At 34.2% G+C, this 17,324-nt stretch overlaps 6 protein-coding genes across 6 annotated transcripts; all 6 read left to right on the top strand.

Annotated features, from left to right (window-relative positions):
• The first annotated feature begins 1,846 nt into the window (after nt 1-1,846).
• On the top strand, nt 1,847-2,940 carry LOC102607846 (probable carboxylesterase 2). Its single transcript, XM_006480066.4, has one exon. The coding sequence runs from the start codon at nt 1,956-1,958 to the stop codon at nt 2,862-2,864; it is 909 nt and encodes a 302-aa protein (XP_006480129.2). The 5' UTR covers nt 1,847-1,955; the 3' UTR covers nt 2,865-2,940.
• A 206-nt stretch (nt 2,941-3,146) lies between these two features.
• LOC102607548 (2-hydroxyisoflavanone dehydratase-like) lies at nt 3,147-4,134 on the top strand. Its single transcript, XM_006480065.4, has one exon. It carries the CDS (start codon nt 3,211-3,213, stop codon nt 4,120-4,122), a length of 912 nt encoding a protein of 303 aa, XP_006480128.2. The 5' UTR covers nt 3,147-3,210; the 3' UTR covers nt 4,123-4,134.
• Nucleotides 4,135-5,242: 1,108 nt separating this feature from the next.
• Nucleotides 5,243-6,397, top strand: LOC102607253 (probable carboxylesterase 5). The gene has a single exon (XM_006480064.4). It carries the CDS (start codon nt 5,362-5,364, stop codon nt 6,271-6,273), a length of 912 nt encoding a protein of 303 aa, XP_006480127.2. The 5' UTR covers nt 5,243-5,361; the 3' UTR covers nt 6,274-6,397.
• A 1,453-nt stretch (nt 6,398-7,850) lies between these two features.
• LOC102606962 (probable carboxylesterase 5) lies at nt 7,851-9,044 on the top strand. Its single transcript, XM_006480063.4, has one exon. The coding sequence runs from the start codon at nt 7,945-7,947 to the stop codon at nt 8,860-8,862; it is 918 nt and encodes a 305-aa protein (XP_006480126.2). The 5' UTR covers nt 7,851-7,944; the 3' UTR covers nt 8,863-9,044.
• Nucleotides 9,045-10,257: 1,213 nt separating this feature from the next.
• On the top strand, nt 10,258-11,510 carry LOC102620258 (2-hydroxyisoflavanone dehydratase-like). The gene has a single exon (XM_052431859.1). The coding sequence runs from the start codon at nt 10,406-10,408 to the stop codon at nt 11,354-11,356; it is 951 nt and encodes a 316-aa protein (XP_052287819.1). The 5' UTR covers nt 10,258-10,405; the 3' UTR covers nt 11,357-11,510.
• A 2,047-nt stretch (nt 11,511-13,557) lies between these two features.
• On the top strand, nt 13,558-14,043 carry LOC127899117 (leucine-rich repeat extensin-like protein 5). Its single transcript, XM_052432091.1, has one exon. The coding sequence runs from the start codon at nt 13,558-13,560 to the stop codon at nt 14,041-14,043; it is 486 nt and encodes a 161-aa protein (XP_052288051.1).
• Nucleotides 14,044-17,324: the final 3,281 nt, after the last annotated feature.

The following is a 17,324-nucleotide window of genomic DNA, read 5'->3' as shown; positions in this document are numbered from 1 at the left end:
TTTTTCTTTATAAAAAAAGAAGAACAAAAATAACTAGCTTAAGTTTATCTAAGCATAAGTTCCCTAGCAATACAAAATTATTTTAATATAATTCGGCAATTTAACTTCTACTCCATATTCCACCAATTCGCAAAACATTATTCTTCGTTCCAAGTCAACTTTATAAATTTACTTCAAAAAATAATTAAATAAAGTATAATCAAATGGACAATGAATCAAAGTATGAGTTTTTCGTATAATGTATGAGATTTCCGCATATATATATATACACATTAAAAAATAAAAAATAAGATGCAAATCAAAGCATGAGATTACAAAAAAAAATTATTACTTGAAAGAAGATTGGTGTGGTGATTGTGCTCCTTCTGTTGTTGTTTTGGTTGAACAATGAAAAGGCAAAACAAGAAAAATACGTAAGAAATATGGTTTAAGAGTTTGGATATGGATGTAATATTTTTTTGTTCATTTGTTAATTTAAGAATTATGAAAAGTGTAATAAGTGAGAAAATAGCTTCTTAAAAAGTCTTTTGGGAAAAGCTAGAAATTGTGGCTTCTCCCAAAAGACATTTTTTTAATTTTAAAAGTAAAAAAAGAGGTTAATTAAGCTAACCCAAACATGCACTTAGTATTGAAACTTGAATGCAAGTCCTTGAGTTTCAAATGAAGGGCCACATAGTAGGCACTCTTCACTCTATACTAGCCGCGCTAATCTAGAAACAGTTTTTTAGAGATAATGTAATGGAAATAACTTACACAATCAGAAGCAAATTATAGAATCGAGCTTAAAACTATTTATTGTTAGATAATAATTAATTTATCTTGTGGGTGTATTTAAAAAATTATATATCCTTTTTAAGTAATTTTCTACAAGGACAAAATGAATATTGGTATAAAATCAATCAGTTGGGTTGTTGAGATAAAATAAGAGACAAATTTCACCACTTTTTTAATAGCTAGCACAACATGTGTTTTTAATTACCCAAAATTTACATGAGTATTACGTGGATCTACATATGCAGATTCCAATATAAAATTATTAATGAGTAAGGCTATTTGCACTCTAAAAGTTATTCTGAACATTCAAATTTTAATAAAAATCTGTATTACAAAAACACCAATCATTTGGATCACTATTAAGGATGATTTATTATAAATCAATATTACTTTGAACACCCATATAGCATACTCATTGTTCAATTTATAATTCTCATACTTTAAATCGTAAAACTTTTATCTCCAGCATCTTAATTAATATTTAGATGAACAATGAGGAAATCAACTTTGAAAAATTTTTTGACTATAAAATATGTGATATATTTTTATTTAAAAAAATGAAAAAAGTTTCTATTTTCTTTTTCTTTTTTTGGGGTTTGGCCCTTCTTCTTCATATTCTTCGTTGCTTCGTCTTCTACTCCTTTTTCTTTTTCAATTTTTTTGTAGTATTTATCAAATATTTTTTTTATTATGGTCCTATTTCTAGTTATTTTTGGTGCAAAATTGAATACTGAACATAAATCAACAAATATTAAATGCTTTTTTTTACAACTTGACTCAAATATATTATTGTAAGTATATGTTAAATCTTTAAATTTAGTGTGCTCAATAAATTTATTAGTGTTTTAAGTAAATAAAGTTAAGTAACTTATATAGTTTAAGTAAGGATATTTTTCAAATTTTCAATAGTGTATAAAGTAAAAAAAATTTTCTTTAGTAATTAATGTATGAATATTCAGAATAATAGAAGGTTCAAAGTAATATTTAGAGTGCAAGTTACCAAATCCATTATTGATATAAATTTAAATTTTACCATCCCTAATTAGAAATAAGAAAAAGCTCAGTGACTTCTAGAGTTCTAGTTCATTATTGCCTTCACATGTTAAGGTCCCAATTGTTTTGGATAACCAACATCACCATCAACTCCTTGTCACTCATCCATCATCCCCAAATCTTCTTCAATGGCTTCAAACACTAAACAAGTTACCCATGATTTCCCACCCTACTTCAAAGTTTACAAAGATGGCACCATAGAGAGGTATCTTAATACAGTTTACGTTCCCCCAGGCCTAGACACAGCAACCGGAGTCCAATCCAAAGACGTCGTGGTCTCGCCGGAGACCAGCGTTAAGGCCCGTATTTTCATTCCAAAAATCGACGGCCCACCCCAAAAGCTTCCACTCCTGGTTCACTACCATGGCGGAGCTTTTAGCATAGCCTCGGCCTTTGATACAAATGGAACTAATTATCTCAATTCGCTTGTGTCCCATGGTAATATCATTGCCGTATCCATTGATTATAGGCTTGCCCCAGAGCATCCTCTCCCAATTGCTTATGATGACTCATGGGCCGCGCTGCAGTGGGTTGCTACCCACTCCAACGGGTCAGGCCCCGAACCTTGGCTCAACAAATATGCCGACCTGGGGCGGTTTTGCTTGGAGGGCGAGAGTGCCGGGGCGAATATAGCTCACCACGTGGCGGTCCGAGCTGGCAGTACCGGCTTGGCTGGGTTGAAAATTACTGGGGTACTTGCAGTGCACCCATTCTTTGGAGTCAAGCAGCATGATGCACTGTACAAGTATGTATGTCCAAGTAGCGATTTGGATGATGACCCGAATTTGAACCCAGAAGTGGATCCGAACTTGAAGAAAATGGCTTGCAAGCGATTGTTGGTGTGTGTGGCCGAGAACGATGAGCTCAGAGATAGAGGCGGGGCTTATTATGAGACTTTGGCTAAAAGTGAGTGGGGTGGCAGAGTAGAATTGTACGAGACTCTTGATGGGGACCATTGCTTTCATATGTTTAGTGATCCCAATACTGAGAAGGTTAAGCCCTTGGTGAAGAAAATGGTTGATTTCATCTATCAATGAAACTGAACGTTAACGTTTTACTTCTTGGTTCGGATAATTAATAGATATTCGTGGGTGCACGTATTATTTTATATTATTTGAAATGGCCTTTAATTTTCGTTCTTGTCACAAGTATCAATATAGTTGAGTATTTATGTGTATGGTAGCCTGGACCAGCTGTGGATGAGCCTCACAACCCGGTCATAAAAACAATTGTGTCCATAAATTGTGCCACCTCTTGCCAATTTTCCCACCAAACAAGCAGATATTTAGCTTGCAAATATTGTCTATTTCTTTATAACACGTTACGTTTATTAATTGTTAAAGACATTCACAATTTCTCTTTCGCTTGACACTTTCCTGCAAAATGGATTCGAGCAACAATGAGGTAATCCATGATTTTCCTTTCTTCAAAGTTTACAAAGATGGCGCCATCGAGAGGTGCACAACCATGGAGCCTGCTCTGCCGGGCCTGGACCCGGACACTGGAGTCCAGTCCAAGGACGTGGTTGTCTCGCCCGAAACGGGCGTAAAAGCCCGTATCTTCGTCCCGAAAATCGACGGCCCACATCAAAGGCTTCCCCTCCTCATACACTACCACGGTGGAGGGTTCTGCCTTGGATCAGCATTGGACATGCCATTCAAACGTTTTCTCACATCTTTGGTTGTCAAAGCCAACATTGTGGCCATCACTATTGACTACAGGCTGGCCCCGGAACACCACTTACCAATTGCACACGAAGACTCATGGGCCGGGCTAGAATGGGTTGCCTCGCATTCATACGGGCAAGGGCCCGAACCGTTGCTTAACAGGCATGCGGATTTTGGACGGGTATTTTTGGCGGGTGAGAGTGCCGGGGCAAACATTGCCCACTACGTGGCAGTCCAAGTTGGCGCTAAATACATGTGTAGCTTGAACATCGTTGGCACCCTCATGGTGCACCCATTTTTCGGGGAACAAAAGCTAGATGAGATGTATGCCTATATGTGTCCCACAAGCGCCGGGTTCGAGGAAGACCCGATACTGAACCCGGCCTTGGACCCGAATCTAAAGATGATGAGATCGGATAGGGTTTTGGTTTGCGTGGCGGAGAAAGATGGCCTAAGGAATAGGGGCGTGTATTATTACGAGACTCTGAAGAAAAGTGAGTGGCACGGCAAAGCTGAATTTTATCAGACGTTAGGGGAAGACCATTGCTTTCATATGTTCAATCCCAAAAGTAAAAATGTTGGACCGTTTTTGCAAAAACTGGTTAATTTTATTAAGAGTACCAAGTGATTTAATTTTTTTTTTCCGTTTTATTACTAAGTTCTTATGCTTGAAACTGTTGCCAATGAGTGGCCTTTTATTATATATGCTACTTGTTATATGTGAATATATAGCTTAAACCGCATCAATCACTTTTTCATGTCGAAAATAAAAGAATGATTGGTGTAGACAATCATTTTTGTGAGAGTTTTGATTCTACGTTTATTTGGAATTTTTTTTTTGGTGTGGATAGAATACAAATTAATTTATTAAAAAATCTAGCATATATATTCTTATATTTTTATATTGAATAAGCCATGATGATAATTTATTTATTTACTGGTTAATTATCAATGGACGAGGAGTGAATAAAAGTTCAGAAGTAGGAATATTCGATGAAATATAATTCTCTTCCACCATGAAATTGATGTAAATAATTTTATGGCGGGGACATATTGAATAAAATGTGAAAAAGCTAGCTAGATCTTTGTTTAATAAATTGTAAAAAAGAAAAAGTAAAAATTCTAACAAAGTATTATATATATCTATAGATTGTAATAGATAAAAATTTCCATTTAACTACAACCTAAAATGACAATCTTCAATTTAATCTCTAGATTACGAAAACAACAATTTGCCTTCATTTATATTTCAAAACATTACGATAGATGGAGGGTCCATTAATAAATAATTTTTTTTATTTTTTAATAGTAAAGGAAAGTAAATTGATATTTTCATAAATTTAAGAGATAAATTGAAAAATTTTATTTTTAATTAAAAATAAAAAAAGTTTGATTAAAAAGGATATTCAAATATTAAATTATTTGTGGAATGAACAACTATTACTCCTCGTCTTAAATACATAATAAAGATGGTCAATGAAATTGTTGATGCACGCTAAAATAAATTAAATTGTCTTTAGTTATTTAAATAGAGGTCTCAAAACCACCGGTCCCTCTTGTGCACTACCAAGATTTAATTAATTTCAGACCAAGATTGGTTATTGGAAAATTAATCAAACCTTTGAATAATCTACAGGGCCATCCCTATCGGTGGGAAATTGTGCACCCATTCTTTCACTTACCAAGCTAGCGGTCAAAATGTATTACTCAGCAGATTTATTGACTTGATCTATTCTTTATCATCTATAAATTTTGTCACTTCTTCTACCTTCATAATTTAATTGCTTTAAGTATTACACAATCAAAGCAACTAAAAGCTTAAAAAAGAGGTCCTCTTTTCTTTCTAATCACACACTCGAATTTAGTGATGGTTTCAAGCGAGAGTGAAATTGCCCATGATTTCCCACCCTACTTCAAGGTTTACAAAGACGGGCGTGTAGAGAGGTACAGGGCCTTCCCATGTGTTGACGCGGGCCTTGACTCAACCACCGGCGTCCAATCCAAAGATGTAATGATCTCACCGGAAACCGGCGTCAAGGCCCGTATTTTTCTGCCCAAGATCAACGGCCCAGATCAAAAGCTCCCCCTTCTAGTTCACTACCATGGTGGAGCATTTTGCTTGGGATCAGCCTTTGGCGTTATGTTCAACAATTTTCTCACCTCACTTGTCTCCCAAGCCAACATCATCGCCATTTCCGTTGACTACAGGTTAGCCCCAGAGCACCCTCTACCAATTGCATACGATGACTCATGGGCCGGGCTACAATGGGTTGCGGCCCACTCTAATGGACTCGGGCCCGAACCATGGCTTAACGAACACGCCGATCTTGGGCGGGTTTTTCTGGGGGGAGATAGTGCCGGAGCCAACATAGCACACTACGTGGCAGTCCAAGCTGGCGCTACTAAATTAGCTAGCATCAAAATTGATGGGCTGCTTATTGTGCACCCATTCTTTGGAGTTAAAGAGCCGCATGAATTGTACAAGTACATGTGTCCGGGTAGTTCCGGATCCGATGATGACCCGAAATTGAATCCCGCAGTGGATCCGAATTTGAAGAATATGGCTGGGGATAGGGTGCTGGTTTGCGTGGCAGAGAAAGATGGGCTGAGAAATAGAGGCGTGGCGTATTACGAGACTTTGGCCAAAAGTGAATGGGGCGGTAACGTGGAATTTTATGAGACTTCAGGTGAAGATCATTGCTTTCACATGTTTACTCCAGACAGTGAGAAAGTTGGGCCGTTCATTGAGAAAATGGTTCATTTTATCAGTAACGCATAGAGTTATGAATTGTACTCAATAGTTGTAGCTCTTGTTTTGTGCGAGATATCTCAGTCTCAGCAGCAATAAAGTTGAAAACTTTTTTAAGAATATAATAAATTGATTCCATGTTAATGTTAAAGGATATAATCAAGTCCAGAAAATTGTAATAGAAATAAGTTCCAATAAAAAATTATTTTTATGTAATAGATCAACACACGTCACCATAAATCTATACGACAATAGATTTGTATGCTTGTGTATACAATAAAATTTGCACAATAAATTCTATGCCAAATTTTCCTGTGTTAGGTAATATGAGGTTTTTGGCATCATCTTTGGTGAAAGGTGATTTTTGTTTATCTGGCATCTCATATCTTCTAATTGCGCAAGTTCTCTTCATTTCTTGGATCTATTTTTTTTTTTTTCCATTGAGCCTATAGTTTTTAGTGAGGTCAAACAACCTAATTCTGCATGTTCTTAAGGACACTTTAATATGTTATTCTGAACTTATAAAATAAATCATTAGTTCAAGACTTATCAAAACGTCAACATGCAGCTGTTTGATCTCGCTTAGAAATTCATATTACGAACTTTCATCCTAGCTCTAATATATAGGCTTTCTTAAGCTAGTTCAGCCTCACATAGTATGTTTTTGTATGAAAAATGTAATCTTTGTCAATTTAGAAGATTTAAGTGCCAATAGTTTTAAGAAAAACCTGGTGACCACTGTGGTGGTCGCAATACTTAACTTTTCAAGGCAAAGCATGTCTGTGTAGCAAAGTTTCTTGGACAGTGTAATTTTATTCTCCCAACGAAGCTAGGGTTGCCAAGTTATACGCTTTTGGCTGGCTTCAGGTGTATTTTCCACTTTCCTAGATATTTACATTGAAATCCCTTATTGTCTGCAAACTTTTGCTTTTCCCGACTCGAGTGTTTATTTTTCACACTTTCTTGCTACAAAGTTCGTCTAGGGAAGGATATTTCCCAGCCCTTTAGAATGAGAGCCTCTCCTTCTTAGTCTTGCTGGCATTTAGTGAATTTTAAGAATACTTATGTCTAGGAAGACATGTTTAAGTTAAAAGTGAATTGCTGTAGCGAAATTGATGATTGATGTGACTTTTGTTGCATTATTGTTATCAACAACTGTGTTGACAGAAGCCCTGCTTCGAGGTGAATAAGAAGAAAACTTGAGTTTTTAGGCAGTTCACTCAAGGATGCAAAACATCAAGCCGTAAAAGAAAACATAGATTTTTTTTCTAGCGTCAACTGTTGATACTAGATTTTTTTCCAGTCTGGGGTCGAACTAAGTACAATAAATAAAGGTGGTAGGCAATCCATATCGGTGGGAGATTATTTGCTTATAAGTTAACGTCAGTCTTTATAAAGGACGAGGGACATACATATGCCGTTGTCATTGATGCATGTTTACCAAGTAGCATGACTGACGAGGGACATCACATGCCATTGTCATTCATGCATGAGTGATGAAACAAATAATTCATTAACTAAAATGGAACAGCAACCAAAATATACAACGCATCAAATTTATTTATTGACTTTACCTACTCTATCAACTAGAAATTTTGTCACTTTTCTAGCTTCATAATTTAATGGCTTTGCGTATTACACAACCAAAACAAAACAAAACAAAGTCCTCTTTTCTTTCTAATCACCCATTTGAATTTAGTGATGGATCCTGGCGAGAGTGAAATAACCCATGATTTCCCACCCTACTTCAAGGTTTACAAAGATGGGCGTGTGGAGAGGTACAGGGTGTTCCAATCTGTTGACGCAGGCCTTGACCCAACCACCGGAGTCCAATCCAAAGATGTAATGATCTCACCGGAAACCGGGGTCAAGGCTCGTATTTTCCTGCCCAAGATCAACGGCTCAGATCAAAAGCTCCCCCTTCTAGTTCACTACCATGGTGGAGCATTTTGCTTGGGATCGGCCTTCGGCGTTATGAGCAAGCATTTTCTCACTTCACTTGTCTCCCAAGCCAACATCATCGCCATTTCCGTTGACTACAGGTTAGCCCCAGAGCACCCTCTGCCAATTGCATACGATGACTCATGGGCCGGGCTACAGTGGGTTGCGGCCCACTCTAATGGGCTGGGGCCCGAACCATGGCTTAACGATCACACGGATCTTGGGCGGGTTTTCCTGGCGGGTGAAAGTGCCGGAGCCAACATAGCACACTACGTGGCAGTCCAAGCTGGCGCTACTAAATTAGCTAGCATCAAAATCCATGGGCTGCTTAATGTGCACCCATTCTTTGGAGCTAAAGAGCCGGATGAAATGTACAAGTACTTGTGTCCGGGCAGTTCCGGATCCGATGATGACCCGAAGTTGAATCCGGCAGCGGATCCGAATTTGAAGAATATGGCTGGGGATAGGGTGCTGGTTTGCGTGGCAGAGAAAGATGGGCTGAGAAATAGAGGCGTGGCGTATTACGAGACTTTGGCTAAAAGTGAATGGGACGGTCACGTGGAATTTTATGAGACTTCAGGCGAAGATCATTGCTTTCACATGTTTAGACCAGACAGCGAGAAAGTTGGACCACTCATTGAGAAACTGGTTCATTTTATCAATAATGCATGGACTTAATGAATTGTACTCGTATATTTGTAGCTCCCGTTTTGTGTGTAAGTCATCTCGGTCTCAGCAGCAACAAAAGTTGAAAACTTTAAAAAAAAAAAAAATTGAAGATTAGATGATAATGAATTGCCAAGATTTGTGAAGTAATTGTATTTACTTAGTTTCTTATTCAATTTCATATTTTGTCTATATAGAGATTCCTTCGTCGGACATTTAATATGGAGTTCAACATGCTCCACAGTCTTCGTTAAGTAATTCTCAAATAATTTTAAGGTGTGTTTGTATTTTTATTTTTTTATTTTTTAAAACCATAAAATTAAAAAAAAAAAAAACACCTTTGGTTGCAGTAATTATTGTTGTACTTTTAGTCTTTAGCAAAAATAAATTGCCCTTGTTTTCTAAAAATTATGAAGGAAAGCTGAAAACAATTATTTTGTTTTGCCCCACATGAACGGCCAAACCTTATGTCCTCCAATTTAGCATTATTTTTAGTTATATAAGTGTTATATGCATATACACATATTTTAGGTCGTCAATCACTTTCTATATCTATACTCTAATTAGAGACGTAAAATGGATGGTATAAAATAGGTTAATGCTAATCTTTTCTTTATCATATTGGATTCTTCTTATATTGATTAATTATATTGGGGTCTTTATTAATTATTATTATTATTATTATTATTGTTTGTTTGTTTGTTTTTGACTTATCCGTTGCTTGTTGCAAAGGTAAGTTTGGTTTGATGCATGCTAGACGACGAAGACGTCACCTATATATCAAATCCACGAATGATTTTTAAAGATTAATACGTTAAGAGGAAAAAATTGACCTTTTGGCGGGTGGGCGCGCGGGGGAAGGGGAAGATTTGGATTCAGTGCGTAATTACAATTATGAAAAGCCAAAAGTACAGGCATGGCGGTGGTTTCTGCACTTGGCTTTTCAATAAAATGCATTTGGCTTTTCATAAAATGCCGTTCAAATGCATTTTAATTTATCAAAATTGTGAAAAACCAAACGCATTCAATAACCGAGAGTAAAATATTAATAACCAAAAAATAATTTTCGACATAAATAGATTAAATTGAGATTCAAGAAATATAAACTAAAAAATACAAAGAAGAGAAAAGAAAAAAAATTGATATTTTACTCCACCAATAAACTCTGTCTTAATCGTAATAAGTTAAATCTTTTAAGATGATTTATATAATAAATCAATGAAATGATAATATGCGTATATTTATTTTAATAAATTACCATATAACTAATAATGATATTAAATTCACTTGCAAATATCTCAAATTTATTAATTAGATGTAATATCTCGAAAGTATTCTAGTGGGATTCAGATGGAGTTAGGTGGGCTGTGTGAAGACTGAAGAGTGCAGAAAGCTGGTTCTCGATATGTGACTCACGTGCATGTCACTTCACGTCACGTGAATCCAATTCTCAATAAAATTATAAAACGTTATGCCAGTTTCAAAATAGTGCGTGGGACCACTCCTTTTTCTTTTCTTTATTATTTTTACTTATTGTTTTACTCAGTATTCTATAATGGCATCAAGTTCAAGCCCTAAAGCAATTATCAAAGAGTTCCCATTTTTCCGGGTTTACAATGACGGCCGCCTCGAGTTCTTCCGACCCCCCTCCATCAAAATTCCACCGTTCGATGACCCCATCAGCGGCGTCCGATCCAAAGATGTTGTTATTTCATCTCAACCAACGGTATCCGCCCGTATTTTCATTCCTAAAGTAACAAACCCTGATAAACAAAAGTTCCCTCTCTTACTCTACATGCATGGCGGTGGGTTCTGCACGTTCTCCGCCTTTGCCAAGCCCTATCATGATTTCTGTAACACCGTTTCTTCTCAAGCGAATGCCATAGTCGTATCCGTGGAGTACGGACTCTTCCCGGATCGACCCATACCCGCTTGTTACGAAGACTCGTGGGCTGCACTCAAGTGGGTGGCGTCCCATGTTAGCGGAAACGGACCTGACCCATGGTTGAATCATCATGCTGATCTTGGGAGAGTTTTCATTGGTGGGGACAGTGCAGGAGGGAACATCGCACACACTCTGGCGCTCCGGGTCGGATCAATCGGGCTACCCGGTGTGAACTTGGTTGGGGTGACGATGGTACACCCATTTTTTGGCGGTACGGAGGACGATGAGATGTGGTTGTACATGTGTGCAAGTAATGATGGGCCGCAGGATCCTAGGATGAAACCGCCCGCAGAGGATCTGGCTAGGCTTGGGGGTGAGAGGGTTTTGATATTTGTGGCTGAGAGAGACTACTTGTGTCCCGCTGGGAAAAATTACTACGAGGAGTTGAAGAAAAGTGGATGGAAAGGGAGAGTGGAGCTCGTTGAGCATCTCGATGAGAAGCATGTCTTTTATTTGAGAAACCCTACATGTACAAATGCTTTGGAGTTGACCAATAAATTCATCTCCTTCATCAAGCAAAATAATGGTTCCCCCAGAAATAATATTGAAAGCAAATATTAATCGTCAATTGTGATTGTTTTATTATTTTTCATGTCGCCATACTTGTGATTGAATTGGTATTGACATAACATAATTAACCGATAAACATTTCAATATTGAAGAGTTATAGAGAGTCGTTCAATCGAAATCCTGAAATATAAATTCCAATATCTGATTCCAGTTTGCAACTTATATAAAGTGTTTAAAATCATTTTTTTTTTCATTACATAGTATTTTACTACGGGTGTGTGGCTTACCATGAGATTTTGTCTAAAAAAGTACAATTGTGTCTCCCATTGTTTTCACTTTTCACATGTTCAACAGAAATTTCCTTCCCAAAAAGAAAAAAAAATTAAGGTGGCAGTTTGTTTTTTAACTTAATGACTTAAAGTAACTTAACTTAATTAATTAAATTAATTTTAGGTGTTTGTTTTTATAACTTAATGAGATTTTTTAGATAATTTTGACTTAATAAAATAAGTCAAATTTTTAACTTTTTAATGAATGGAGAAATCTAAATTAAGTTAATGTAAAAAATATCCCTACTTTATAATTTATTTTTCATACCTAACCCAAAACTCACCTATAGATGTTTACTCCACATAATCTCATCTTTATATTTTTTTAGCCATCATGGAAATTTTTGTGTAATTGATCCAAAAAGGGGGTTGAATTCACAAGAACTCTTGTTTGTGTGTTTATGTTCCAAGTTGTGTACTCTGTGTTGCGAGTTCTCTAATTAGTCTGATATTATCACAACTGTTGCTCAATGATGTTATAAGTATTATAATATATGTCACTGGTACGGTCGTTGTCTCAAGTGGTAAACATTAAGACACATTAAATAAATTCCTAATCAAATTAGATTGGATTAGTCTAGATTATACATAGTACTCTCTTAGTTCTGTACAAGAGAGGATTGGACTCTATTAAATTAAAATTGAATGAAGTTATTCGTAGATATTTAATGAGGAAAATTAAAATTAATTTTAAAATACAACTAACTAAAATATATATATATATATATAATAAATTAGTAATTGGTAGTTATAATTATAACAAACAAATTTAAATTATTTAAATTTTACACTGTTATATATATGAGATATATTATTGCCTATAAGATAAATGATTAAAGCTACCTAAATATTAAATTAACCATACATCAATTATTTTAAAAATATTTTATAACATAACCAACCAATGAATAGCATGCTTCTTGATAATAATTTTGTTAATATATATACTATTAACTGAGTATTTTAAAATAAAATATCAATAAAAATAAAAATAAAATAAGATGTCATAAATTCACATATAAGTAAATAAGTACTTAAGAATAAATTAATTGACTAATAGCAAATAAATAAATATTTTTGAATTATTAAATAAAAGAGAAGATTTTGATAAATGAACGAAATATATCTTCTTAGTCTAATCAAGATTTTAGAATTAAATTTGAATCTAATCCATTTAGTGTATTTCCAATTATGCTTACCATGAAATTTTGCCATACACACGGATTAGCTTTAAATAATTTACTCTTTAGTGAATATCAACTCTTGAGTGAAAAGTAATATACGAAATATGAGTGTGATGTTTTTTATTTTACACTTACGCATTTAACTGTTATATCTTAAAAATTATATTAATATATCTTCCACTCATAAAATAAAAATTTATTATACCTCATTTAAAATTTATATATACTATATCTATATATTATTAATTTTTATTTCATAATTATAATTTCTTTTATATTATTAACCTTTAATTCATAATTACATATATATTTTTTTCACATCAGTTCCCAATTATGCTTACCAATTATATTAACCCATATATATTCATAATTTCTTAGTCTAATCAAGATTTTAGAATTAAATTTGAATCTAATCCATTTAGTCCATTTCCAATTATGCTTACCATGAGATTTTGCCATACACACGGATTAGCTTTAAATAATTTACTTTTTAGTGAATATCAACTCTTTAGTGAAAAGTAATATATGAAAAGTAATTTATTGTCATTTCGACATGAAAAGTAATTTACTCTTTAGTGAGCTCTATAGTATTAGTTTAATTATTCCATACACACGCATCCATCCATATATTTATTGTCACGTAACAAGAGATAAGTATTGCTAGCTTTTGAGTCACATTTTACAAATTCAAAAGCCAGATCAATCTTTCCAAGCTTATGCAACTGCAACACTGATCAAGATGGATCATCATCACGTCAAGAGTGTTACATTTCGACGGCGAGAATGGTTTGTTCTGCTCATGGAGATGATGACGATGATGCTCAAAGGAGTTGCAGCCGAGGACCAAACGGCAGGTCCTGCAGCGGGTTTGTTATGTATAAGTGACTGTGCTACCTGTCCTGTTATTTGTTCACCCCCACCACCGTCACCAGAAGAGTCTGATACACCAGTGGCACCACCACCGACTCACTACTCACCCCCACAATCTTATTACCATTCGCCTCCACCACCATCGCCAACGTCATCTCCGCCTCCGCCACCGCTACCTCCTCGGACATCTGAGCGGCCATCGGGGTCTTCTCCTTCTTGGGGCACTCCTCCTCCGCCTCCTTTTAAGTACAATAACAATGTGCCTCCAGGACAAGGGCCACCTACAACAGTGCACCATGACTACCCTTATCCTTATTACTATTTCTATGCCTCGAGGGCCTCTTCTCTTTCTTAGATTGGATTAGTCAATTAATTTATTGAGACAGCGACCGTACCAGTGACATATATTAAGTCAATTACTTTTCATGTCGCCATACTCGTGATTGAATTGTTATTGACAGAACATAATTAACTGATTAACATTTCAATATTGAAGAGTTATAGAGAGTCGTTCAATGAGAACTCTATAGTATATATGTCACTGGTACGGTTTCATACCCCCATTTAATTTATCACTTTTAAATGGATAGAAATAGTAATAAGGACTCTTTTTTACACTATTTCTATCCTTATTACTCTCTTATACAGAACTAAGAGAGTACTATGTATAATCTAAACTAATCCAAAAAATCCAAATTTCAAATAGAAAAACAAATTCCACCATACGACTTTTGACACTCCTCAAAATTCCTAATAAACCCCCCTTTTTAGTTAAAATTACTTAAATAATTAACAAATTAGTTCATTTCTTATTTTAAATGAAAATTCAATTAAACAATTAAATGAGATTTTCTTTTAACAAAATTTTTACACCCATCCCATTTCATAATTTACACTTATATTTTAGATTTTTGTTGGAAAAATATTTATTTTTCAAAAACTTAAAATATAATAATTCACTTAATGTCTGTTGATATTTACAGATCTTTACATGTGTACGTTGGCTATGTTAAAAACTGAAGAGAAGACGTTGACCGAACGTGCCCATACGGCCATACCTACTCCATTATTGGTGGGAATCATGCTCCTCCAACACATACGGTATGGACTTTTAATCAATCTCTTAGATATCTACGTTAGAATGAAATGTGTGCTTTCAAATGTAGGAGGGAGGAGGGAGGAAATCAATTTTGACTTTTACTTAGCAGCATAATCGTGGCATTTTATGTGACAGCGGTATTCGTTTTCATGCTCCACTAACTATGTTGCTTTATTTTCCTTTTAAGTAGTCGCACAAATTTTGAAAAAAAATCAAATAATGATTATCAATCCTATAATAAAGATGGAGCAAGTCAAGTCTCTTAAAAAAATATTCTTAATTTATACTCAATTAATATTCGATTTATTTAAGATAAATTGATGATAAAATTTATTTAAGATAAATATTAAAAATATTTGATCCCTCATTCTCCGTTTTATTCTTTTATGAGCCATTTCTCTCTCTGAATTCATCTCGCTAAATGTTTGAAAGCATAAAAGATTTAGTATATTGTTTTACTTTTATAATTTTTTTTATGGGCTGGCAATTTTTCCGAAGGAGGCAACTGCTCACAATTCCTTTAAATTTAAAAGGTGGTTGCAGGGCTTCAAAAAGAAGTTGATTCCCTGTTCTTCCTTCTTTCTACATTTTGGCTGACTAATCTAATTCATGTATATTCATTTATGAGGGGTAAAACTAAAATTAACTGTAGAAAACAAAATTCAAAAAATTATAAAAATATGACAACATATCAAATCTTGAGAGAGTAAATAATTTTTTGTGATTGAGAAAAAAAATCAAACCAAAGTGATGGATTAAAAAACCAAGAGAAGAGAAGATAGAAAGAGAGTGCAATGGGAAATAAAAAAAAGAGGAGAGAAAAAAAATATGAGGTCGGGTCTATATATAAAAATAAAATATTAAAGTTTTTAAATATTTAATTTTAATAAATTACATTATTGATATATCTTAAATTCTTAATATGTATAAAATTAAAGATATTTTAAAGAGGACTATTCTTGATCTGCTCCAAATATGGATATAGACTCCATGTCAGTGATGACGACATAATTAATAGAATGATGCTCTATTAGCGCAATGTTTTAGTCCAGAAAAGTGACATGGTGGCGTAAATTTCAAAATTCATTGATTTGGGTTACTTAGATTTGTTGTCCATTGTGAGTTGATGCCTTCCACATATGCAACCGCTGATTACTTTCTTTTTTCTTTTTCCTTTTATACCCGGAAAAAAGGTCATCAAAATTATTATTTCTGTTTGAAAGCTGCAAGCGTTCAGCTTTATAAAAGATATACCGAATCATGATAGCGATGCGTGGAGCCGCTTTTTAAAATTCTTTTTATAAGTAAATAAATTTTATATAAAAGCATATATATTATCATGATAAAAGAGAATTAAGAAGGTCTAGGAGATAAGAATTTTCTACATTTACAATGAGCTCTCGCATGCCCTAATTCTGCAAAACTTACTCTAGCTCTTTACGACGACTAAAAGGTTCGAAAGAGTGACGCACTTAGTGGCGGCTTCATGAAAACAATTTATCAGAGGTTAAATTACATAGTGATAAAATATAAAAACTAAAATTTTATAGGTTAGTGAGTTTGTAAAGATTATTTTAATAAATTTAATGGGCTTAAATTAAATAATAGTAAAACCTGTTGAAAATTCCTTAATTGTGTCAATAAAGTGTTTTTTTGTGGTCCTAGTCTTTTGGAAGTTTAGTAGTGTTATTTGCAAAATTATGTTTACCTTGTCTTTAGGTTATTCTTACTGGAGAGTTGCTGCAGTATTTGGTGGATAATGGCTCTTATTATTTTCTTAAGTTTGTTCATGTTCATGTAATGCCTAAAAAAGGCAACTTCAATATGAATAAAGTATGCAGTATTTTCATCCATTTATCTTTGTTTTGGGTGTGCTATTTCTAATTCACTTATAAAACACCCATGTGAGCGATTGCAGGGGCGGATGCAGCTTGTGACCAGTGGGGACTTGAGCCCCCACTGGCCAAAAAAAATTTTAAAAATAAAAGAGAAAAATATTTTAGCTTTTTAATTAGCCCCATTAAATTTATTAAAATAGTCACTATAAATTATAAACCCCATAAAATTTAAACTTTAACTTTTAAGAATTATAAAAATCTATATCTTAATTAAAAATAATGATAACCCACCACCCAAAATATTTTCTATTCTAAAAAATAGTATTAATTCTTCCAGTTTCTATAATAATAGTAAAGCGAATGTTTTCAATAATGAAACTCATGATGAATCATCTTTGGAATCGGATAGAATAAATGATAGTTTGGTTACTTAGATAGGAAACAATAAATTTAATAATATTGATAATGAGTCTATTGCATAACATTTTTAAAATATGAAAATGCATAGAGAATAATTATAAATGTATTAGCAAATATTTTATATATTCAAAATCTTAGTTTTTTATATTTTACTATTATCTAATTTAGCCCCCCGTAAATTATTTTTCTAGATCCGCCATTGAGCGATTGTCTCTTTTATTTTTAATTAAAGCGTGAATTTTTATTTTTTCAAAGTTAAATTTAAATTTTGGATAAGGT

Source organism: Citrus sinensis, chromosome 8, assembly GCF_022201045.2.
Source record: "Citrus sinensis cultivar Valencia sweet orange chromosome 8, DVS_A1.0, whole genome shotgun sequence".
Classification (NCBI taxonomy): Eukaryota; Viridiplantae; Streptophyta; class Magnoliopsida; order Sapindales; family Rutaceae; genus Citrus; species Citrus sinensis.
The sequence above is the reverse complement of the archived record's forward strand: the minus strand, read 5'-3'. Positions and strand labels throughout refer to the sequence as shown.

Coding starts and splice junctions, on each gene's coding strand:
- LOC127899117 (XM_052432091.1), top strand. CDS start 13,558: ATGGATCATCATCACGTCAAGAGTGTTACATTTCGACGGCGAGAATGG.
- LOC102620258 (XM_052431859.1), top strand. CDS start 10,406: ATGGCATCAAGTTCAAGCCCTAAAGCAATTATCAAAGAGTTCCCATTT.
- LOC102606962 (XM_006480063.4), top strand. CDS start 7,945: ATGGATCCTGGCGAGAGTGAAATAACCCATGATTTCCCACCCTACTTC.
- LOC102607253 (XM_006480064.4), top strand. CDS start 5,362: ATGGTTTCAAGCGAGAGTGAAATTGCCCATGATTTCCCACCCTACTTC.
- LOC102607548 (XM_006480065.4), top strand. CDS start 3,211: ATGGATTCGAGCAACAATGAGGTAATCCATGATTTTCCTTTCTTCAAA.
- LOC102607846 (XM_006480066.4), top strand. CDS start 1,956: ATGGCTTCAAACACTAAACAAGTTACCCATGATTTCCCACCCTACTTC.